Source organism: Cyphomyrmex costatus, unplaced genomic scaffold, assembly GCF_001594065.2.
Source record: "Cyphomyrmex costatus isolate MS0001 unplaced genomic scaffold, Ccosl1.0 scaffold124, whole genome shotgun sequence".
In the NCBI taxonomy this organism is placed as follows: domain Eukaryota; kingdom Metazoa; phylum Arthropoda; class Insecta; order Hymenoptera; family Formicidae; genus Cyphomyrmex; species Cyphomyrmex costatus.
The window spans coordinates 313,301-335,871 of NW_017275218.1; the positions used below are offsets into that span (position 1 = coordinate 313,301).

Here is a 22,571-nt window from a genome sequence, read left to right on the forward strand (position 1 = left end):
GGGGGGGGGAGAGAGAGAGAGAGATATCTTCCTATTCTTATTACTACCTTTATCACTGGACACTATTTCTTTAAATTAAACTGGATATTGCGACTTTGTTTTTAATCTAAGATTCTTAATATCATCCTGGAATAGATGCTTCTGTCGCATTTGATTTTTAAGGATATTCTCCAACTTCATTATATCGCTTTTGTATTTCTCCTCCAACTGCAGCATTTCTTCCTGTAACAGTGATACTATTAGTAGTAAATGTGAAATTAAATGTTTAACAAATATAAATGTGATTTACATTTGATATGATGCGTTGTTTTAATAATTTCTGAAGTTTTGATTGCTCTTCCACCAAAAGTGTCAAAAAACTTAATTTTTGCGTATGTTCCTGGAGCAACTTGTTAAATATGCTTAATTCTTTAATGTAATTTTCTTTGACATCTATAATAAAAATATGCGAAATATAAATCTATGAAATTAAAATAAATTATAATTATTGTGTAGCACATAACTTACGCTTAATTTGTTTAGTGAAATACGTCGTCGTATCACTTAAATGGGCTTTAATGTCATATACTATTCGACGAAGTATCGTTTCATATAATTTATTTAAGGATAAATGCTGACCAAACTTATTCATTATTTTCAGCTTTATCTCATCTTTTAATTTTTTATTATTCATACGCATATGATTACAATCGAGTTTAATTCTGTGGAGATGTGTTTGAGCACCTCTGCAAATACAATATGCATATATCATTATAAAGTTCACGTCAATGTTAGTTATATTATTATAGGCTTACGTACAAATCTTACGTACTTGTGTTTAATATGTAATTCAAGTGTTTCCTCGTATAACTGTTGTATTCTCGCGTATAATTTAGACAGTTTTTTCTTATCAAAGATTACGCAATCGTGCACTTTAAATGGAATTTGAGAATCGCCAAAATATTGCAGCTGATGTAATTTCATTAGTACAGTAACATGTACATTGTTTAATTTTCGCTGCTTCTTAAGCTATTGAACAAATTAAGTAAATAATATCCACTTTTGTATCAATATTTGTCTTAGAATTCTTCACATATATAATTTTTTAATATTTTTATATAAATTTTAGAAGTTTTCAGAATAAATGTGCCGAATAGGAGAGACAGCCCCAATAACCTTGACCTTGATACATGTTGTCAAGGTCACGTCTCTGAGTGTGCCTTCTAACAAGCGATACAGTATAACACAGTGATCATCTTATCCTTCTTTAACATTGGCGAACGACAAGGATGTACTATTAGGTGCTTGAATTAATTCTCGCTGTTTTTTTACTAAAAAAAACTTCGTGCTTATTTCAGCAATTCACAAATGGCTGAACGTTTCGCAATGTCTCTCTCTCTCAATTCATGTGGGACCCAATTTCCTACCTTCTGGATCATTTCCATTGCTTTTAAACGTTTGCTACATCGATATTTAATGTTTCCGACAACTCTCTTTGAGCGTCTGACATGAATCTTCTTGAAATAAGGTCAAGGTCAAGGTATCGCGGATGTCTCACCTAATTGGTATATTTATCCCTCATAAATTTAAAATGTAAAATTTTTTAAGAATATAAGTTACGAGAATTTTTTACTGAAGGACTGTCTTATTAATGAATTAATGCTTTAAATATATAATACCATGAACATATTTAAATCATCCTCATTTTTCTTCAAAGCACTCTCTAAAATTTTTAACTTCTTTGTATAAATTTGAATCTCTTTATGAAGAATCTCTATAACTCGTTGCGCATCCCTAATTTGATGTTCACGCGCGTATCGTGTTTCTCTTATCGAAAATGCCAAGTCATACATTGTTTTATCACATCCTGGTGGACATACGTTTTCATCGAAATAAATTAATTCGGATTCTCCATTATCGACACCATCCATTTCCTCTGAATCCGTTTCGGTAGTTGTAGTAGTTTCTAGAGTAATAATAAATAACCATTAATACACTTTAATTATTAATATTGTATAAAGTGTGCCAAAAGTCTGGATACAATTTAATGCCTCATAAATAAAGCATTTTTGAGAAAAATGTCTCATACACAAAAGTTATAAGGTTTTATATTACATTTTTGTTCGTTGTGTGACAGAATGACGTGTTACTTATTTATTACATATCTGACGTTATATAATTATTGTGTGACATCAAAAATTTTTATTTTATCTAACTTCATATTATTGACGATTTTACCATAATCTTTGACATGGATCTCTTTATTTTGTAGACGCAGAGAATAACGAGATATCTTCGCAATCGGTGTCATCCAATCGCTTCACGGGTGATTTTGTTTCTCTCATCAACTTACTCTTATTAGCCTTTATACCTTCTCTTAATATATTTTATAAAGTTTTAATAAGTGTATCAAACGGCAATATTCATTTGGCAATTCAAAATGTGGACATAAGACGTCTTAAAGATATCTTAAAGATTACTTTAATATATCAGGAGACTTGTAGTGTCTTTCAGTTTTTGAACATGGCCGGAGACACTACCGCGTCTCCTGATTAGACATATTTTATTTGTTTTTATATGCTAAAGCCGCTGTATTAGTTTTGGTACTGAGTTTAGAAATACCTTGTATGTGATTATGTATGAAACATTTTTATTGAATATCTCTTAAAATATTCTTATTACCATCGTCTTCTTTCGCTTCTTTATATTTCTTCTTCAATATTCTACGTAAAAAGTTACGGAACTTGTTATCATTTATTCTATGCATGTATTTGATAAAAGAATCCTTAATCTGAACACGTAATTCTGTAATTTCCTTCGTTTTAATGTCAACTTTATCGAATGCTGTTTGTATCTGAAAATATTAATTATATAATTTTTACATACACAGCCAACATTAATCATTTATGAAAAATTTGATTTATTTTCCCAATGTGTTTTATATTCCGAAGCAAAAAAATTTTTATAGAATGTTCAAATATTTTTATAAAATGTTTAAATTAATGTTCAGAATGTTAAAGTGTTCAGAATGTTGTACACATTTCTTGTATCACGAAAATCATTATGACTAACCTTTTGTCTCACTGTTGTGACTTCTTCTGATCTACACTTAACTTGGTCATGCAATGCATTTTCCATTGTTTCATATTCTTTTAAGATAATGTATTCTTGACGGAGTGTCAATAAAAATAAATTAACATTGACATTTTCGGTAACGATGTTTAATCTATCATTTTCTAATTTATCTAACTTCTTATCTATATTTTCGCAATTGGTTTGTATGCGTCTTAATATGCAATCCTGTTCATATATTTTTCGTAATGTACGAGAAAATTTCATTTCTCGTTCCCACGAATTCTCAATGTCATCGCTTAAATAAAATAATTTCATGTTATCTTGGACAGAAGGTTGGATCTTTATTTTCTTCTCTATAACAGAAAATAATATGAATTTCTATTAAAAAAGTCTATATACACAGACATATAAAGTCTTTTTATTACCAAGCAATCCGCTAGAAGTTCTTGAAGTTTCTGGAAACATCTCATCTAGAAGTAGTACTTCATATTCTTCGTCTGGACAATCAGATATCTGCTCTGGCAAAATTGTTGTTTGTCTTTGCTTATCTCCCTTCACTGTGTATTCTTCAACCTATATATGTGGAAAAATTAAAGCCCATTACACACAAAATAACATAAGCTGCATAAACATAGCATAAGGCTGAATTGATAAGTATTTTATTAATATATAAACATCCGCTAAACACAAATTAGTAACAGTAATATATACTACTCAACAAAATCTAGGGAACACTTTTGAATACGCTAAAAATTAGGCAATATTCAGAATATCTTAACTCGGTAAAAAATCATCGTAGACAAAAAATTAAAAAAGCATTTTAGAGGTTGAAATCTTTACTTTTGAAATCTGTAATTGAAATTTTAATTTGACTGATACTTTACGGAGTTGTAATGGACACAAATGGATATCCGTCAAATCTAAAAATTTTTCACAAATTTTACAAAGTCTATGACGTGAGGTAAAAATTACACGAAAATGCGATTTGCAACAGTTGAAAGAGCGAATCTTTACTTTTAATTTGTCTTTTTTATTGAATGTTGTACGATTTTTTTCCATCAAGTTATTAAACGATCAAGCAAAAATGATCATTTTTGCTTCAACGTTCAATATAACTCGGTGAAAAAAATCGTACAACTAATAAAAAAGAAAATTTTTTTTAATTGTCTCAGGTTGCATTACTTTGATGACCCTGTGTATCATCTATGTTTAATATTAGGTGAAAAAATAAGGATAAAACGATACACGAAGGCAGTCGAGTAACGTTTCTGAATGCAGCCTTATCGATGTGCTACTAGTGAAAATTCCGATGAAAAAAAGTAACTCAAAAGTAACTTATAACTAATTTAAAGTTACTTTTTCAGTAACTGTAACTGTAATGAATTACTTTTGAGAGTCAATAACTTGTAACGGTAATTAATTACTTTTTGAAAGAGAAAAACTGTAACTGTAATTAATTACTTTCATAAAAACTTTCCCATTCCTAAACACATATACGTAACAGTTACATTATGAAATAGGAAAATATAAATTTTGATTTAGTGCTGTTTTTGTTTGATGTGTGTGAGTAGGAATGCGTACCATTACTTTTCTTTCAGGAAATTCCATATTAATATTTAATGCAGGAATAGTTGGCAAGGGTTTTACATTTTCTAATGGTATCTCGACGTGAATTTTTTTAAGGGATTTTATTAAATGTAGAACTTCTGTATGCAAGTGTTCCTTTTCTGTTCTCACAGCTTTTAATTTTATATTAAAAGCTTCTTGCTGATAGTAAAGCTGCAAATATCATCGAAAGTTTTTTTGTAAATGATAAAACTTTTGATATAAAGAATAATATAAAATTGTATATAATATTAGATGTACAAATTAATTCTTGATCCCTATCTTTTAGCGACCTTAGAACCCGTTTATGTTGATGCATTCATGAAAGCGATGCATTCATTAATTCAAAGCCATCATCATTTTTCCGATCTGGAATCCGGCAATTGCCTGAAAGATGGAAAAAATGTATGGATAGCGAGGGAGATTACTTTGAAGATTGAGTTGTATTCATGTTTTTATAAATAAATGTCAAAGTTGGTCAAAAAAGGCCCAGAATTAATTTGTACACCTATAATAATTGAAAATGAATGAATGCACACATATGAAAGTAAATGGAATAAGTAAAAATAAATAAATGAATAAACATTTTTTTATTCGCAAACCTTCTTCCGACAATTTAGCAGTTCCTTATATTTCGAAAAGAGAGTATCTCGTTCTTCTGACATCAAGTTGAAAACTGCAGATGTCTTTAATTTATAATCACCGATAGTTTTTTTTGCTTCCTCAATAGTGAGTACATCATACGTATGATTAACAGATATATCCGGCTTTTCATTGTATATAACTTTCCACTGAGTACAACAAGTGATTAAATTACAGTAATAATAGTAAGAAAATACTTACTTTTATATTAATATGTATATAAATTATACTAACTTCTTTTTTGCGTTGTTCTAATCTTGTTTTTTGCAAAGTATATTTACGTAACATTTGATTTAATTGAATTCCCAAGCTGCTATCCATGTTTTCGTAATTAATATCTTTTAAGAAATCCGCGGCTAGTTTCGTTTCTGCTATCTCAATTGCTTCTTCTATTTTTGCTTTATCTTTTTCTTGTTCCTTCATTTCGTGATGTTCCGTTTTAGCATCCGTTATACTACTCACATATAGGTATAATATAATAGACAAAGATATATGTTTTAGACATGAGTTGTTCATAATAGATATTTATCAAGCATACGAATTACCTATTTCCATTGTCTGATATATGCGTGTGTTTTATCGTATCAATATGCGGTAAAGTAACGTCAATATCTAAGACGCATTGACGCAAAGAATATACCATGTTATCCGGTTTCCTGTATCAATATAGATATCACATCGTTCGTGTTACATTTTTAAAACTTGAAAATTTTCACTTACGATATTTTGCAAACGGCAAATGGTAAGCATATAACAGGTTGAACGAAGTGTTCTAAAAGTTTTTGTAATCCAAGCTCGCTTTTCTTCACTTTAAACGCCAATTTCTCACGTACTGCAGTCATTTCCGCGTCCAATTCTTTATTTAGATCAGCTATAATTCTAAGATCCAGTTCCAATTCTTTATAAGTTAATTGATGAATCTTTGGCAGTGTGTTATTCCTAATATGTAAAAATATGTATTAATATGATTTTTTACTCAACGCTGTTTAATTAAAATTTACACAGAAGACCAGTTTTGCTGAAGTATCCAAATAGGACTCTGTCATAATTTTATGGAAATTAGGACGAAAGTGTAGATAGGGCGGGAGGTGGGTGGAAGTGGTGTGGAGAAGGAAAGTTAAGATATGTCTAATTTCTATCAAATTATAGCGAGGTCCTTTAAATACAAGTCTAACAATAATTATTGGTCTACCTGAATAATTATGTTGAATGCTCAAATTGATTTTTAAAGTGTCAATATTTTTACAAATCTTTTATACAATCTTTTGTACAAACAATATATAACTTTAGTTGAATAAAATAACGTAGTTTTGTAATATAAAAATTTTTTGAAGAATAATTAAAGTTATTATCATATTTGGATTAGAATATTATAGGAAGATTCCCCTTAATGAGAATATATTGTTATATACTTCAGCAAAATTGTTCTTTCCGTGTATATATATTAAACATTATCTAAACTTTTTCACAATTTTGTTATATTCCTCGCTCAATTTAAGTAATATTTCCAAAGTCTGACGTTTACTCTGTTTTGCCGCAGTCTCAATTTTGTTATATTCAGCTTGTTGAATGATCTCTTCTAAACTTGCATAATGAATTTCTTCGATATCTTCAACACTGGTGGATGGCTATGTCATTATATCAAGAATTTATTAAAGTATACATTTACAAAAAATTAATCTATATTATTATCGAGAAATAATTAATTATAATAAAAATGCACACATACTAAGGATAAAGGCCCTTCGGTTTTTTCGAATTGAATTTCTTCGAATGGCGTATCATCGTTTATTTCAAAAGAAAATAAATTTCCGTCGTATCCACATGTAAATAACATCTTTTGATCATGACTGAGAATCATTTTTGGGATGTAACCATTATAATTATCATGCATTGGAAGTATCCAATAATCTGAAAGATCAGTATAATTTTCGGGTTTCCATCTACAAACCCGTATTTCTCCGTGCTCCATTCCCAGAAACAAAAACTTCTTTTCTTTACTATAAACATAAGATGAATAAAACAATGTATAAATAGTATGCACATAAAATTAGTTTTTGTGCGGTATAATTAATTTGCGCTTACTAAAAGAGACAACTTCGTATTTCTATGTCATCTGCGTCATATATTGCGATACTTTTAATAGGCTCCTTCCCAACAGTTTCAGTGATTTCCGGGCTTAGATATTCGTACATATATCCCGCATCAAATCCTGCTATCGACAACCAAATAATATCGCGACTAATATATTGTGCTGTTAATACCTTGTTTGGTATTTTTGGTACATATACTTCTGGCAATGGCTCTTTTTCTTCTATATCTATTGAAAATTTAATTGCTTACTTTTATTTTAATAATTTTGTTTTTATCATTTTAAACTAAATGATAAAATTATATAGAGAATGATACATTATCATTTCAGAAAAATAAGTTACTAAACAACATATTAACCAAAAAATGTCTCTTCGTTAATTTCTAGTCCAGGACTTTCAGCTGTTAATCGCTCTATTTCTTCACGTCTTTTCGCTATTTTCTCTTTTTTCTCTTCCTCTCGTTGTAGATGTATTAATTCCCTTCGAATAGCAGATTTTGTAGAATGAAATTTAAATACTTTCGGTTGACACTGAACGAGTTCATATGACGCGATAGTGTACGGTTGAGGTATGCTTGGTAATACAACTTCTACGCAATCACCTCGTAAACATCCAATTAATAATGTTGTTTCCTGTAAAGCGAAATTACATTAAAGACAATTATAGATAATCCGGCGTTAAAAATTGTTGTAATATATTATTTACATATTGCGGTTTCCATGTGAAATATGTGACTCCTGAAGGTACTTTGATGAAGCCAATTGGCGTAATAACAGGAAAAGTTTCAGTAATTACAACTTTGAAATTAAACACAATTGAATCTTCACCACCAGTCACCAATAGGCTGAAACATTTTTACATGAAAATTATTCTTACAATTATATCTACGGCAAAACTCTGGCAAACATTTTTTTAATTCCTCAATCATATAATTTTTCCTGCATAATTTTTTAAGAAATTTGTAATTTTTTATAATTAATTTCGAAAATTCTATAATTTTTTATTCTATAATTTCTGGTAAAAAATTTAAAGAATTTGAAGATCAATATTTAAAGTATTATTAAAAAATCATCATACATTTAAAATATAAAATTTGTGTTTCGTACTTGCATGATGGATTTAGAGACATTGCGGTTATTGCCATTTTGTGCGGTTTTATGACTTGAATCAGCCTAATATAATCTCCCTTTATATTATCAATAGAGTTAGCCATTGATACTGCTACAACAATTATACGAATAACACCACTTCCAAAAGCACAAGCAAGTGTTGATCCAGTTGTTTCAATCTTGCAAATATATGAAAAAATTTTATAATTTATAATTTTATATAAAAATATATTTATATGTACACACAAATAAAATATAAAGATCCCTTACGAGAACTCCGACAAATACGCTATAAGGATATACGCCGCAGAAGTAAACAAAAAAATAAGAGTGAGGATAATTTTCTGACAACTAAATTCATTTCTTATTACTATGCGTATCAACAACAACGCTGCACTCTCGTTCGCCCTTAATTATCGGAGTTCATGATTTTATAATATTAAAAGAATGTCTATAATTGAAATCTCAGAGATAAATAGATTTATAAAACTAACTTTTACCTGGCATGGGAACCATACAACTTGACTGCCAGTATCGTTAAATTGGTGTGCTAAAATTAACTTTTTTTCTAGATAATTGTAAATATGCAACTGTCCGGTTTTACTAATTGTAGTTACAAAAGGACCCCACTTTGCGTTATCCATGTCAGCTATAGCTCCTGCATGGCATGTAAATATTTTTTGTGGTAGTTGTGTCGAGTCATGGAAATCTATTAGCCAAATTCCACCATTTCCATCCTTAAGTAGAAAGATATTTAAAAATTACATAAATATTTTATTCATTTTTTTCTTTACTCCATTTTATATATATATATATATATATAAATTTTGCTAACTCCGCTATCAATATTTTTGAATATTTACATTACAGGAAATTTGTTACTTACTTGTGCGTACCAAAATGTACTCTCTGGACTATCTGGTTCTTGCTTACATATACACATTAGCATTGCACTACTTATTTCATCGCTCTCACTGATGAGATATTCATAGATAGGTTGAATTTCTAGAAAACGTTTTCCATCTTGTGGATTTGCTTGATCTATAGTTTCATAAAACCAAATTCGAATCCATCCATCCATACCTATACAAAATTCATTCGTAAAAACTAATATAGAGAAACAGGGCAATGAGTTAATAAAAATTCGTTAAAATCTTTTTAAATTAATTTAATATATTGCGAAGAATATTACTACGTCGACCCGCCATCAGAGGTCTATCGATATGCGCGAGATGAGTCCAGTAGTGGAGAAGCTGGGACGAAACGCCATAATTACGTGATATTCTTCACAATATATTAAATTAATTTAAAAAGATTTTAACGAATTTATTGGCCCTGTTTCTCTATATTAGTTTTTAAAAAACTTATTGAGCTTTATTACAAACAATTTCATTCGTAAAAATTATTAGAATATTGTCTTTCATTTTTCTATCTCTAGATATAGTATGTACAGAGTGTGTCACCAAAATCCGGACAAACTTCAATATAAATTTTCCGCTATATTGTGCCGTTAATAGTTCCTGTTAATTTGTGCCTGTAATTGTTCGATTTGTCCAGATTTGGTGACGCACCCTGTATACATTAATTATATGTATCATACATTCTAATTACATTTCAACTTAAATAGCTCTATGGTGAAAAAATTCTCATATTTTACATTATTTTCGAAAATTAATTATATTATGAAGATTTCTGAAAAAAATATTGTAAACTTTTTTCACATTTTATTTTTTTTTGTAATCATAAAATGAGAAAAATCTTAAATTTTTTTTTAATTATAAAAAATCAAAACAAAAATTCTAAAAAATTTTAAAGTTATATCTAATTCAATTTTATTAAATATGTTTTTTTAATACTTCTTTTATTGCTCTTTCTTTTATTTGTTGCCTGATAATATAAAAATCACAATAATAATACAAAAATTTTTATACCAACTGATATAAGTTCCCCATTCATATATTCAAATTGTGTGATCGCTTTGGCATGACATGGCTGTCGATTTTTTCTACATATTTCAAGAGTAATTGAACCTTCTTCCCATAGTAAAATGTTTCCCCACTCGCAACCTGATACAACCTAAATATAATATAATTCTATATAAGTTAAGAATGTGACTCTAAATTTAAAAATCTAGCACATTTAAATAATGTTTACCTTGCCGTCTGGCATAATATATACGCCCACAATGTCAGAGATTTCTGTTTGACCAAATTTACCAATTTCACCTTTTAATTTAAGCCCGGTAAATGTTTCAGAGATTTTCCAAAATTTTATATGTCCCAAACCACTTGTCACTAAATATCCAGGTAATGATAGAGATATTGTTATATTGTAAACATCTCTATTGTAGGATTTACATTTTAATGCTATTTCAGATTTCTGCCAATCCCAGAAGGTAAGTGTATAATCTGGATATCCTCCTTGTGACACCAGCAACAAACCATCCGCACTACAAACATATATAAATGAAATATATAAAATATACATTGCAGTGGTAAATGTGATTTTTAAATTCTTTATAAAATACCTGTATACTAAATGACGATAAGATTTCATTGTGCCATTGTATAAAATTGATATGATATCCATTGAAGGCCATTTATAGATTATTATTGGAGGTTTAATACCATTTTCGCCAACGGCAATATGATCAAATGTAGGATTCTTCTAAAAAAAAAAAGAAAGAAAACAATATAATACAATAAAATACAATATAATAGAGTGAGAAATCATACTACATGTTTTCAACATTTTTCTTTTTCTTTTAAGAAAAATTTATTAAAAATTAACGATAGAATTAAACCTTATTTTTCATTGCATTTTTGTTTTACTAGGATTCTTGTATACAAGTTTCTCAAAGCAAGTATGTTATAATAGATATAAATAAAGAATACCGTTACGTGTCCAATTCCACCACCTGTGTATCCTCTTCTAAACAACAGCTTTTTGGTTACTGTATTTAAGAAATGTAAAATGTTACCGGAAGCAAAGACGACAACGTTTGGTTCTACCACGCAAAGATTAAAATATCTCTGACAATCGTACGAAAACGAATGACTGTGATATTATTTAAGAAATATATATTTTTAATTACGTATTTTTAATTATAAATTTATCGTAGTTTAAATTTTTATTACCTGTACCTGTTAATTCTCAAGGATTCAAAAGTAAGTTCAGCGATTATTTTATAGTTATAAAAAGGATACTGAAACTGTAAAATGTTCATGGGCACTGTTCCGTTTATCACGTGTCTTGCTCCGGATATGTATTTATTCGAGTCATATGTCTTCTCATGCATAATTGTGCCATCATTTCTTTCCACTTTCCACTTTTTCTCGTCATCAAAGTTGAGTTGATGTTTCTGCCACTCGTCTCTCGACATTTTATCAGTAAAAATATATTTACCGATGATAAATTACTAATAAATGTTTCCGTTTGTATTGATATCAGTCGAAAATATGATTCTACATTGAAGTTGGATACAGCACATTTACAAATACTTTTGGATGTGTCTCAAATTGTGTATAAAGCGTGTATGATGTATCATTTTAATTGCATTGTCGTTTACCGAGTAATAAAGGATACAATAATAATTATGAGCTTCTTGTGTAATTCGGATACGTTTATGAATGGTTATGTGTGCAACTTTAAAAGAAAATAGTGCAAGTTCCTAATGTGTATCCATGGATACATAGTTTCCGTTTATTCAATAATCACGTTTATATTCAGTAATTTCGTTCAGTTTTGCGTCTCTGAAAATACTTAATTTCAAAACAATATATTATACACAAAAAATGATTTTCTAATAATTTACAAAAAACAAAGAGAATTATATTGATATAATAGAAATTTATTAGGGGTGTATCAGATCGTAATGGCTCCCGTAGCAGAACGCGGGGCGGAAGTTGCCGCGATAGCCAATCAACGTCTCGCCGGCAAGATATTGATTGGTTATCGTGCCAACTTCCGCCGCGCGGCAAGCGTTTCCGTGTTCTGCCTGCGGGAGCCATAACTCAATTCGTCTGCGAGTGCGAATTTCTTCTCATCTTTGCATAGCCTAAAGATTCTATCAAATGGTAATCGATTCAGTTATTTTCGAATTATCTATAATCAGTCTTATTATTTAAATAAAAAACATAATTAGATTTTCGATTTACATATACAGGGTGTGCCAAAAGTCTGGGATACACCCAAAAATCTCATAAACGATGCACTTTAGAAAAAAATGTTTCAGACAAAAGTTGTCAACGATAGTAGTCATTTATGTTTTGCGATTTTTTCTGCTGCGACATTGGCGAATTCACGAGCGTTAAAATAATTTTAAGAATTTTGTAATTAAGGATGTAAGAACAATAAATTTTATATCACATTATCAGAGTTTGCTATTCAAAGGATTGATTTTATTCTAATTTTATTATTTTATTTGTCATCATCATTTTAAAAGTTGTGTTTTTGCATACACGATGATGTCATTATATCGATTTAAAAGTTGTATTATCGCATACATGAGTTTTATAAAAATAATATTAAATATTATACTATGCAATATTTAATCTATTTTATTATATAAATGATTAATGAACGTAGGGAACGTATAAGGATGAACAAGACATTGTCTTGTGGAATGTTTTCTTCTATAATGAGGGCAATAAAGACAATGATTGACAAATACTATGTCAGAGAATCACACTTGAAAATTAATAATTATTATTAGATATATTATTGTTTTAATTAAATTATAGATTAATAATTAATACAGTGAGGTTATATATGCTTTTCCAGAATTCTTTTAACAGACAAACTATATGTAAATGGTTCCTGCAGACAGAACACGGAAATACTTGTCGCACGGCGGAAGTTGGCGCGATAACCAATCAACATTTTGCTGACGAGACATTGATTGGCTATCGCGCCAACTTCCACTGCGCGGCAAACGTTGCCACGTTCAGGGCAGCGATCATGTAATTTCACGTGGAAAGTTTCACTTTTCACAATTTCGTTGTGAAAATTTTTACCATTGTAGAAATTTTTCACTTTTCATTTTTCATCCTAGGGAAAAAGTTTTATGGATCGATACCCTGAGAGCGCGGCCATGGCGGCCTTTTTCCTCTAATGCTAAAGTCACTAGATTGATTAATCTAGTGACTTTATGTAATGCTTTACACTAGCGGCATCAACGTCCATTTTCGAGCTGCGGAAACTACGTACCACGAGAGCGAGCGAGACAGCTTGCTTTGAATCTTAAAAAACGCCATGTTTTTTCCTTAAACTGCATATAAAAACGAAAATTTTAAGCCCTTGAACGTTTTATTTCGACTTCACAAATTTTACCCAGACACTACTAATCTCCGTTGATGTATAACGTCTCATAAATATGTTTCAAATCATAAATTTTCTTATTCTTTTTTGTTTTTATACGAAATTATTGCATGCACGGTGTTTTTGTCAATATTTTAATATCGCACATAGAAAAGAATGTTTTCATCTATAAATTAAAAGCTTAGAGAATCTGAAGTTATGGTAAAATAGGATAAACTCCAGCATCTTCTTAACAAAGACAAATGATGCTTATATAAGAGCTCTGTGACTATCAAATTAAATAGAATAATACAGCTTTATTGCAATGATGTATCATTACAATTTCTGAAGGGGAAATTTCAATATTACTACAACATTGTAACAAGATTTTATAATATTTTTCCAATGTTGCACACAATCTGTCAATGATATATTTCTGCAATCTTTCTTTTGCTCTGTAGAGATAATATATCAAAGCTCTAATGTTATCTTTGAAATATTTTTATATATAATAAGAACCGGTTTTTAATTAACAAAAACAAGGCGAAAGTACAATGAATCAAATTTGTTTATTTCAATTTATTTAATTTTAATAGAACGCCGCGCATGACTAATGATACGACAACATGATTTGTAAAAACAGAATGTATTAAAAAACTCGATTCAAGTCGTTAATTTTTAGGAAGATTCCTCAGCGTAATATTTTTTTCTTGTAATTACTAATTGTAAGTTAAATTCGACAACACAAATCGAAATAAGATGGAGTACCTAAATAAGTGCTAAACGTACGGTTGCGATCATTTTAATTTACAAGTGTTCACTGTATGGTTCATAATAATAGTAATAATGACAGTATTTTATACAACTTCGCTCTCATTAATCATTAGATAAAAACACGCGCCTTCACGTACACATCGTCTTCAGAGCCTGCTTGCGACGATACTATTTTATGCAAATTATTCACATATCTCAAATTCGATCGCCTTTTGCCCCTTGGATGTAACTATAATATCGACGTATTACTCTTTAAAGCTCTACTCTGATTTAAATATACATACGACAATCATTTATATGATTCATTGCAATAAAAATTATCCTTTTACATCAATCACAAACCCAATGATACCTTATACACAAATTTTATTTCACGCAAATCACCAAGAGGTTTCCTATTCACTCACGCCCGATAAAGTACACTAACTCACCAAGTATTCACTGAAATCATTATATATATATATATATATATATAATGATCAAATAAATGCATTAATCATCTAACAAGTTAAATAGGTCGCTGGTTTATATATATTTATATAATTTTTTTTACACGGTTTCGAATTATTCGGATTGTTAGATATACAATATATCTGTGCATTCATTTAGTAGATGTAAGTATCACTCGCGCACGCGTCTCATATCACTGTATGTGTTCCATCATTTGTTATCTTTCGGAAAAAAAATCAATTTGATTAGCATTATTGCTGAATAATAACGTATTCGACTGAATAAATATATCATTCTGACTGAATAAAAAATATGGAACAAGAAAAACTTTCTTTGTATTATTTATATTATAACAAATTCAAGTATCAATACATTAGTATAAGCTATCACAAGTAAGCTTACATACATACATACATATCCATATCCATTCGACAAGAAATTTAAATAGCCAATAGTGTGCACAAAACAATTCTGTGGACTATAGCGTTTCTCTTGTATAGAAAAAAAAATACTAAAACGAAACTTAAATATAGCAATGTTATAGGTTTCGTGGAAAATTCATCATGTATGAAATATATATATATATATATCGAATCATTTGAGGGTAATTCTGAAGACTGGTTATTTTTTGCTATATCTACCATTTTCGTTTAATTCTAATTATCTAGGAATTAATCTGAAAACGTTCTTGTCCTATAGAGATAGCGTTTCTTAGACAATCGATTTTCTCTGAGAAGCAATCTTTTATTTCATTACATGAAATAGCATCGCTAGCAGGCAATTGTCCTATTATCCACAATGGAAACTTGAATTTCTTTTTTTTTTTTTAGAATCCTATAACAAACAGTTTCTTTTGGGCTTATTTCCCTAACAAGGGTGTAGTTTTTTTTTTTTTTTTTGCAGACTCGGTTTTAGTAAGTATAATCAATATTTGTCTATATGGTGATGTCATAAGGATAATTACAGCTCAAAGGATACAATAATTATTTTTTGTAACAGTGTTTCTCATTCAGATGTGCAAAACACGATGGACAAGGACTATGGTAATTCAGTCCTGCATCTCTTCTGGCATATCGTGAGGATTAATAATGCCTGGTACTGCCATTTGTTGCCGCCTTTTTTCTTCTTGGGCTAGTCGTAAAGCTGTTTCTCGTTCCTCCAAATAAAGCTCAGAATCATCTTCACCCGTATATTCCTATACAGATAAGAATAATTTATTTTAAAACTTAAAGAAATAACTTTCAAATCTGATTATTATTTTGCCCTACTAGTTATAGCGTGCAAAATATTAACTATTTCATATGTATTTTTAGATAAATGTGCAAGTGAAATGTTGAATATTACTTACTTTGATTTGTACAAGAAAATCTCTGAGGTGTTCCTTGAATGCGTTGATATCTTGATTTAGATGGAACAAACCTTGTACAGTTATTTTAATCTGATTATCAGTTAAATGCGGAAAGGCTGCTTTAAGCAATCTTGCAACAAATTCTTGTATATATAAAGTATTATCAGGCACAGGGCCGAGCGGCACCTGAATTTTCCCACGTTCAATCAGTGTAAACATATAAGCAAGAATAGTCGCGTGCATAGTCAGACCTGTACACATCAATAAAATCAAATACGTAAAAATAATATTAATATTTTAATATAAATAATAATTAATTAATGACAATTGTTGTATGTGTACAACTGTATTATTACTTTACCTGCAGTGTGTGATGTATCTGTGACAACACTGAATACATGTTGCAGAATATCGGTAAAATATGTTTGATAAAAGCTTTGACCCGCCTGTTCGTGCTGTTCAATATTTAATAGAAGTTGATAAAGAATTTGTAATCCTGTATCAGCTACATTCCTCATCGTATGTTTAAAAGCCCAAATAATCGAATCAAGAACCAGTTTAAATTGAGCCGGTGGAATTGAAAGAAATGCAGGAAAACAATGAATATTCACCGCCTGAATTAAAAAATGAAGACAAAATAATATTAAATATAGCTCGGAAGAATATTTAATCACATAAAAACAAGTAAATGCATATTACTTCACTTACTTGTAAAAGAAGGAAAAAGTTTGTTCTATGTTCCGGAAATTCTTCAAAGTCTTTGTTTATCATTTCTAAAGTACATTCAAATACTGCATCAAATATTTTGGGCACCTCGCTAGTGATATGGGCTTCCAGTTTATTTACTATGGTGGCCATAGCACTAAGCACTTCAGGCTCTCTAGCACAATGAACATTCGTCTTTTGATAATCCAGTAGAACAGCGTCCAGTAATGGTGGTATGAAGTTTTCCAATACCTATCGAGGAAAATCTCCATAAATATATGTTGTATAAATAAAATAAATAAAATTAATTAATTAAATTTTGAGAAGGGCAAAATATGTAAGTTTAATAAAAAAAATATGAGCGGGAAAACTTACCATTTGGTGATCACTCGTCCTGTTCACCCAATCCGATATTAATTTCAACGTTTCCTTTTTTACTACTCTCATACTCTTGATTAAAGGTTGTTTCATTACTATCTCACCATTTACAGCTATCGCAGCACTTATATTTTCACTCATAACCTGAAACAATGTAAACTTGCATTAAGTATCAATTATTATTAATTTGAAAATTTTTATATACAAGTACAGAAACATACTTTATAAACATTCAACATATCTAAGTATATTTTCCCTAACTGTATCACGTACGGATGCCCAAGAGCTTTACAAGCTCTAACATTTGTTTTTAAGATGCTAGCGAGTTGTTTCACGGCTTCTTGGTCCTTTAAGACATCTACATTCTGGTGAAAAATATTGAAATATAATTGCACATACATACAAATATAAAGCATCTGTTTTTTTTTTTTTTAACGTAACACAACAGATACCACAATACATACCTTAGATGCTTGACTAATAATGTCATCCCAAACCTGATTAGGGAGAAGCATATACTTTTCAATTAACTGTTCCTGTACTACAGTATCAGCTTGAGCACTTATCATATAGCCAACTGCTTCGTAGAACGTATGTACCTATTGTATAACATTAGATTGTAATTGCACAATATTGCACATTACATTAATAAGTATATAAAATAAATATTACGAATCATCTTACTTGTTGTGTTTGAAGATCGCATATGATTGTGCTAATTGTAGAAAGAATTTCTTCAATGAACGGCATTGCTTCCCCTATTTGTGCAGTAACAAAATGTCGTCTGCATTTCAGTGCTATTTTAATAAAAGTATCGCAGGCCATATCTTGCACTCCATCGTGCGTCTCTAAAACATTCATTGAACAAAGATTCATTATTAGTTTATGTTCAAATCATATTATATACAACAGAATGTTCCCGTAATAAGAACATCTACTTACCATGCATGAACTCAAAAAGTTTATTTACAACAGTCTTTAAAAATTTCCAATGGGCTCGGAGAAACCGTGGATACTGGCCAACAACATACATAATATTGCTAGCAATTATAGCTTTATTATCTTTTCCCTTTTTTTGTTCACACAGACCAAGTAAATCCTTGATTACAGTTACTAAAAAACGTTTTTCGTCCTCTTCATGCATAGCCCCCGAAATACTACCTATCGCCCAACACAACTAACAAAAAAATAGACAATAAATATAATATTATTCTTGTCACTTATCCAACACATTTTATTATATGTATTATTTTGAAAAACAGTTACCGTATTGAGATTCTTCCAAGACCATTCTGTACCATTAACTTGATTTTGCAGTTTTTCTGTCATTACTCTCTCTGTATCCAAATAATCAAGATGAGTAAGATACACGAGAGTTTCTCTCATATTTTTATAGAGATTAATAGAATCAGTATCTTTCATAAATTCTCTGACAACCTCGCCATTCTCATTTTCAACAACAAGTACTTCTTCAGGCTTTGCCATTCTGCTGATCATAATATATCGTACTTTTGTCAAAACTTGACCATAAAATAATCTCCGAGGTGGAACCGTCATGTTCTTAGACATGAAAAGTGGTGACGAAGTCACGAAAGGATTCTCTTTATACAAATCAGCTGCTAATCCATTCCAGTATTCTAAACAGATTTTAAAAATTTCAACCTCATCGACTTCAGATATAAGAACGAGGTAATGTAACGCCTTTACTAATGTCTCATTCAATTGTTTTTTTTCTATTAGTTCGCCATGATCTTTTAGATAAGTGCAAAGAAACATAGCTAGATTTTGAATAAAATTTTGTTCTTGATCTTGTCCAGCCGCATATGCTTCACGTATGTTAGTTTCCAGTGGAAGCATTAGCTCCAATTGCTGCATCGTGTTGATAAATAATATAACAAACATGTCATCATAATTCGGCACAGTGGCAACGACTGCTGCGATTTCAGTTAGACATTTTAGAGTAACGTTCCGAAATATTGGTACATTCAAAAACTGTAAATTGAAAATATCGATTATTATAAATAATAGCAGAGCACAAATAATTAATATTTAAGATTTCTGTTCATTCACCATTACTGTCTAGATTGTGACGTAAGAAACGAGAAAATTCACAATAAATAGTCTTGTAAAATATGTTTATGTAAGGATACATTTCAATAAAATAATACTTACAATTAATAGAACCATATTAAAAATTTATATTTTTATAATAAAATTTATTATTTAATTTAAATGAAATTAGCTATGTTCACAGATATGATAGACTGTCGAATTAAGGGACAAAATCTCCTGAAATAAATCTGATTTAATTTCTCCACAAAATAAAAGTTTTCAAAATATATTTCACAAGTCTATTCTATTAATAGCAAATTGTTTTCTCACTTCTAAAGTCGTAAACTGAAAGTAGTGTTGAGTGAATAGAAGTCTTAAAACAAAAAGTAATGAAAAAAAATTGATGATACAATACAATACCTTGAATATTAAAGTAGTTATCAATTTCGTTTCAAAAATATAACCAAGTGGAATCCAGTTTAAAAACCTTAGGAGCGTCTCTAATGTGACTGCTACTAACGGAACATTTTGTGAATTATCCATCACAAACTGACAAAGTTGGAATATCTGTGAAAATTCACTGCACATTGTATCTTTTAAGTGTTTTGCCTTTGTCTGAGTGAGTTGACCACTAGAAAAGTCGAATACTTCTTCTGATAAAAGTTTCAAGATAGCCATGTTGTTCTGACAGAGACTTTCGTTAGTTTTACTTGCACCAACAATATCACTGATAAATGATTCCCAATTTTTTGGCCACTCGCGTTTTAGTACCTGACAGAACAATATCGTTACATATAATTAGTATTTCACAAAGAAATATATTACAGAGGAATAATTTTTACTCACTTGTACAAGGATCATATTAAGTTTGTTAAGATAAACTTTGGAAGCTTCCATCGTCTCTGGATCACTGCTTGTTTTTATGATAAGGCCTACGATGTACTTTTTTATGCCTTCGCATTGATTTCTTGGTAATACTTTCCATCGTGTCTTTATAACTTGTTCCAATATTTGCAAACCGTAATATTTTGTTTGTTGATTCTGAAGCAACAATATAATTATTTGCACAGATATGTACACATATGTATGCAACCACAAATAAAAAGATATTTGTTGACATTTACCTGTGAATATTCTAAAATGGTATCTACCCGTGTCCAAGCATTTGGATGTTCTTTAAGAGATGTTAATACCTCTTGGGCAACTCTTTGTTGCTCACCTATCCCAGTATACATACATCCTACTATATTGTCGAGAAGCGTTATATCCAATTTCTGATTAAAGTCCAATAATTTAGATGCTTGTTCAGCCAAAGTTGCCATTGTATATCTTAACTGTATGTCCTTTCGTATGTTTTACCTTTTAAATAAAAGATGCATGTGAAAATACCTTGCATTTAGTAATATACTTAGATATATTGACTAACAAGTAGACAGACATGGTTTAATTTAGTTTTCGTGAATTTAGTAGCAAATTTGATAACTTATACTCACTTATACTAATGTATACTAATATACATGGATGAGTTTTTTGATCACATTATGATTGACCATAAGTCATTAACAATGCATGTCCAGTAGGAAAACTCTAAAGTTGTTATTTATAGTTGGTTCTTATTTTAAGACTATCTTAAGTGATATATTAAAAGATGAGCTAATACAGTCTTCCTCTGATTAATTCTGATCATCTTAAGATGATGGTTTATTTAATATATCTCAAGACTGTACCTAAGACAGCCTCAAATATAAGAATCAACTATGAGTCTGGCACTAGTTGATTAATCACAATGTAGTCAAATAATGTATTTCTAGTACATATAAAAGTCCTTGTACATAAATTTAAGCAAAAATGTATGTTTAATATAAATATATAAACCGATAAAAGCACAAAATCTTCATAATGATTTATTGTACTGATTGATAAAATATGTACTTTACTAGACATTTGAGAAATTTCACATTCATACACTCAGATCAAATCGGTGTACAATCGTTTTTAAGATACACTAGCGTATACATTAGTGCGTTTAACTGAATTTGTTAATTATTTTAAGTTATAAAAGCAAAGTAAGACAGACAAGACACAGCCGATTCTTCTAACTCGTAAAGAAATGGATAGTAGATTTTGACGTGTAAAAGAGTTTTATTCAAGCGACATAATCGTTCTCTATTAGAAGTCTAGCGTGGGGAAATGTCGAGATCGGAACGACAAACTTTAAGCAATGGATACTCGAAAATAGCGAGGGTGCCGTTAGAAACTACGTCGCACGTGTTCGCGCTAGAGCGAAAAAACTGAGAGGGATCTCCGCGACGCGGCGAGTCGTAGGACGAGGAGCTGGTGACGGGGGCGAGGATTACTCCTGTTCGCGATGTGGCGGTGCGCGCGAGAGGACCGATCTGCCGCCGCCGCCGCGGTCCCACGATCTAACCTACATTTGACAATAGGAAGCAAGGTTATGTGGACGCGAGCCGCAGACGCAAATTGTCACGCGGACGGATGAGACGGACAAGTGACACGCTGGGGCGAGGATGCAGCGGTACGTCCGCGGGGCTGGCCGCAGACGTACCTCACTCACGCGATCCTCGGCGTCCCCGACGCAGTCGGCTGCCCATTCATCCGTTGGATTGCGTCGTCGGTAGCCCACCGAGAGTGGAGAAGGCGTCGCGGGAAAACCGACGCGTGACTTACCGTGCTCACTCTCATACACGTACTCACGCTCCGAGTTTTTGCAAATTAAAAAAATCACACAGTTCCGCGCCGACGGTTCGGGGCCACTTCGGCGCGAATCACAAGCATAAAAGGGTCAAACACACAACCGCTGATTCCCGCGCACGACCACCAACTTTTGTACCTCGTTTCACGCACTCGTCATTCCTCCTGTCTCTGTGTCGTGCTTTCTCGCTACCACTCGTGTGCTCCCTCTCTCTTCCTCCCACTCTCTCTCTCTCTCTCTCTCTCTCTCACACCGTCTCTCTTTCTCACTCTCTGCTTCCTACCCCGCTGCTACTATTGCGACGGTACGAGGATCGTCGACTTTACGGAGAGGTTCGTGCGATACCCACC

The 22,571-nt window shown here is 31.0% G+C and overlaps 2 protein-coding genes across 4 annotated transcripts; both read right to left on the reverse strand.

Moving 5' to 3' along the window:
* Positions 1–10: 10 nt before the first annotated feature.
* Positions 11–11,885, reverse strand: LOC108782339 (uncharacterized). The gene is made up of 26 exons (XM_018550598.1): positions 11,710–11,885; positions 11,398–11,560; positions 11,031–11,170; positions 10,658–10,952; positions 10,435–10,579; positions 9,390–9,586; positions 9,004–9,240; positions 8,501–8,682; positions 8,100–8,238; positions 7,753–8,026; positions 7,387–7,639; positions 7,031–7,301; positions 6,763–6,929; positions 6,022–6,240; positions 5,847–5,957; positions 5,536–5,755; positions 5,262–5,450; positions 4,636–4,833; positions 3,480–3,627; positions 3,052–3,407; positions 2,662–2,833; positions 1,659–1,945; positions 812–1,008; positions 508–725; positions 290–432; positions 11–222 (listed from the first exon to the last, which is right to left on the reverse strand). Exons 1-26 carry the CDS (start codon positions 11,883–11,885, stop codon positions 76–78), a joined length of 5,244 nt encoding a protein of 1,747 aa, XP_018406100.1. The 3' UTR covers positions 11–75.
* Positions 11,886–15,840: 3,955 nt separating this feature from the next.
* On the reverse strand, positions 15,841–22,445 carry emb (exportin-1 emb). 3 transcript variants are annotated; one of them, XM_018550607.1, is made up of 14 exons: positions 22,360–22,445; positions 20,633–20,867; positions 20,355–20,549; positions 19,929–20,279; positions 18,723–19,448; positions 18,399–18,633; positions 18,141–18,304; positions 17,921–18,055; positions 17,678–17,821; positions 17,454–17,600; positions 17,082–17,330; positions 16,735–16,987; positions 16,374–16,624; positions 15,841–16,220 (listed from the first exon to the last, which is right to left on the reverse strand). In XM_018550607.1, the coding sequence occupies exons 2-14, from the start codon at positions 20,828–20,830 to the stop codon at positions 16,074–16,076; spliced, it is 3,195 nt and encodes a 1,064-aa protein (XP_018406109.1). In that variant the 5' UTR covers positions 20,831–20,867; positions 22,360–22,445; the 3' UTR covers positions 15,841–16,073. The 3 variants fall into 3 exon arrangements, with proteins under 3 accessions (XP_018406109.1, XP_018406107.1, XP_018406108.1); XM_018550605.1 differs by having other exon boundaries at positions 22,197–22,372; XM_018550606.1 differs by having other exon boundaries at positions 22,084–22,372.
* Positions 22,446–22,571: the final 126 nt, after the last annotated feature.

Coding starts and splice junctions, on each gene's coding strand:
- LOC108782339 (XM_018550598.1), bottom strand. CDS start 11,885: ATGTCGAGAGACGAGTGGCAGAAACATCAACTCAACTTTGATGACGAG. Junction 6,241..6,762: donor TATAACAAAATTGTGAAAAA/GTTTAGATAATG, acceptor TTTACATATTAG/GAATAACACACTGCCAAAGA. Junction 5,958..6,021: donor TTTGCCGTTTGCAAAATATC/GTAAGTGAAAAT, acceptor ATATTGATACAG/GAAACCGGATAACATGGTAT.
- emb (XM_018550607.1), bottom strand. CDS start 20,830: ATGGCAACTTTGGCTGAACAAGCATCTAAATTATTGGACTTTAATCAG. Junction 16,625..16,734: donor AGATACATCACACACTGCAG/GTAAAGTAATAA, acceptor TGATGTGTACAG/GTCTGACTATGCACGCGACT. Junction 16,221..16,373: donor ATTTTCTTGTACAAATCAAA/GTAAGTAATATT, acceptor TTATCTGTATAG/GAATATACGGGTGAAGATGA.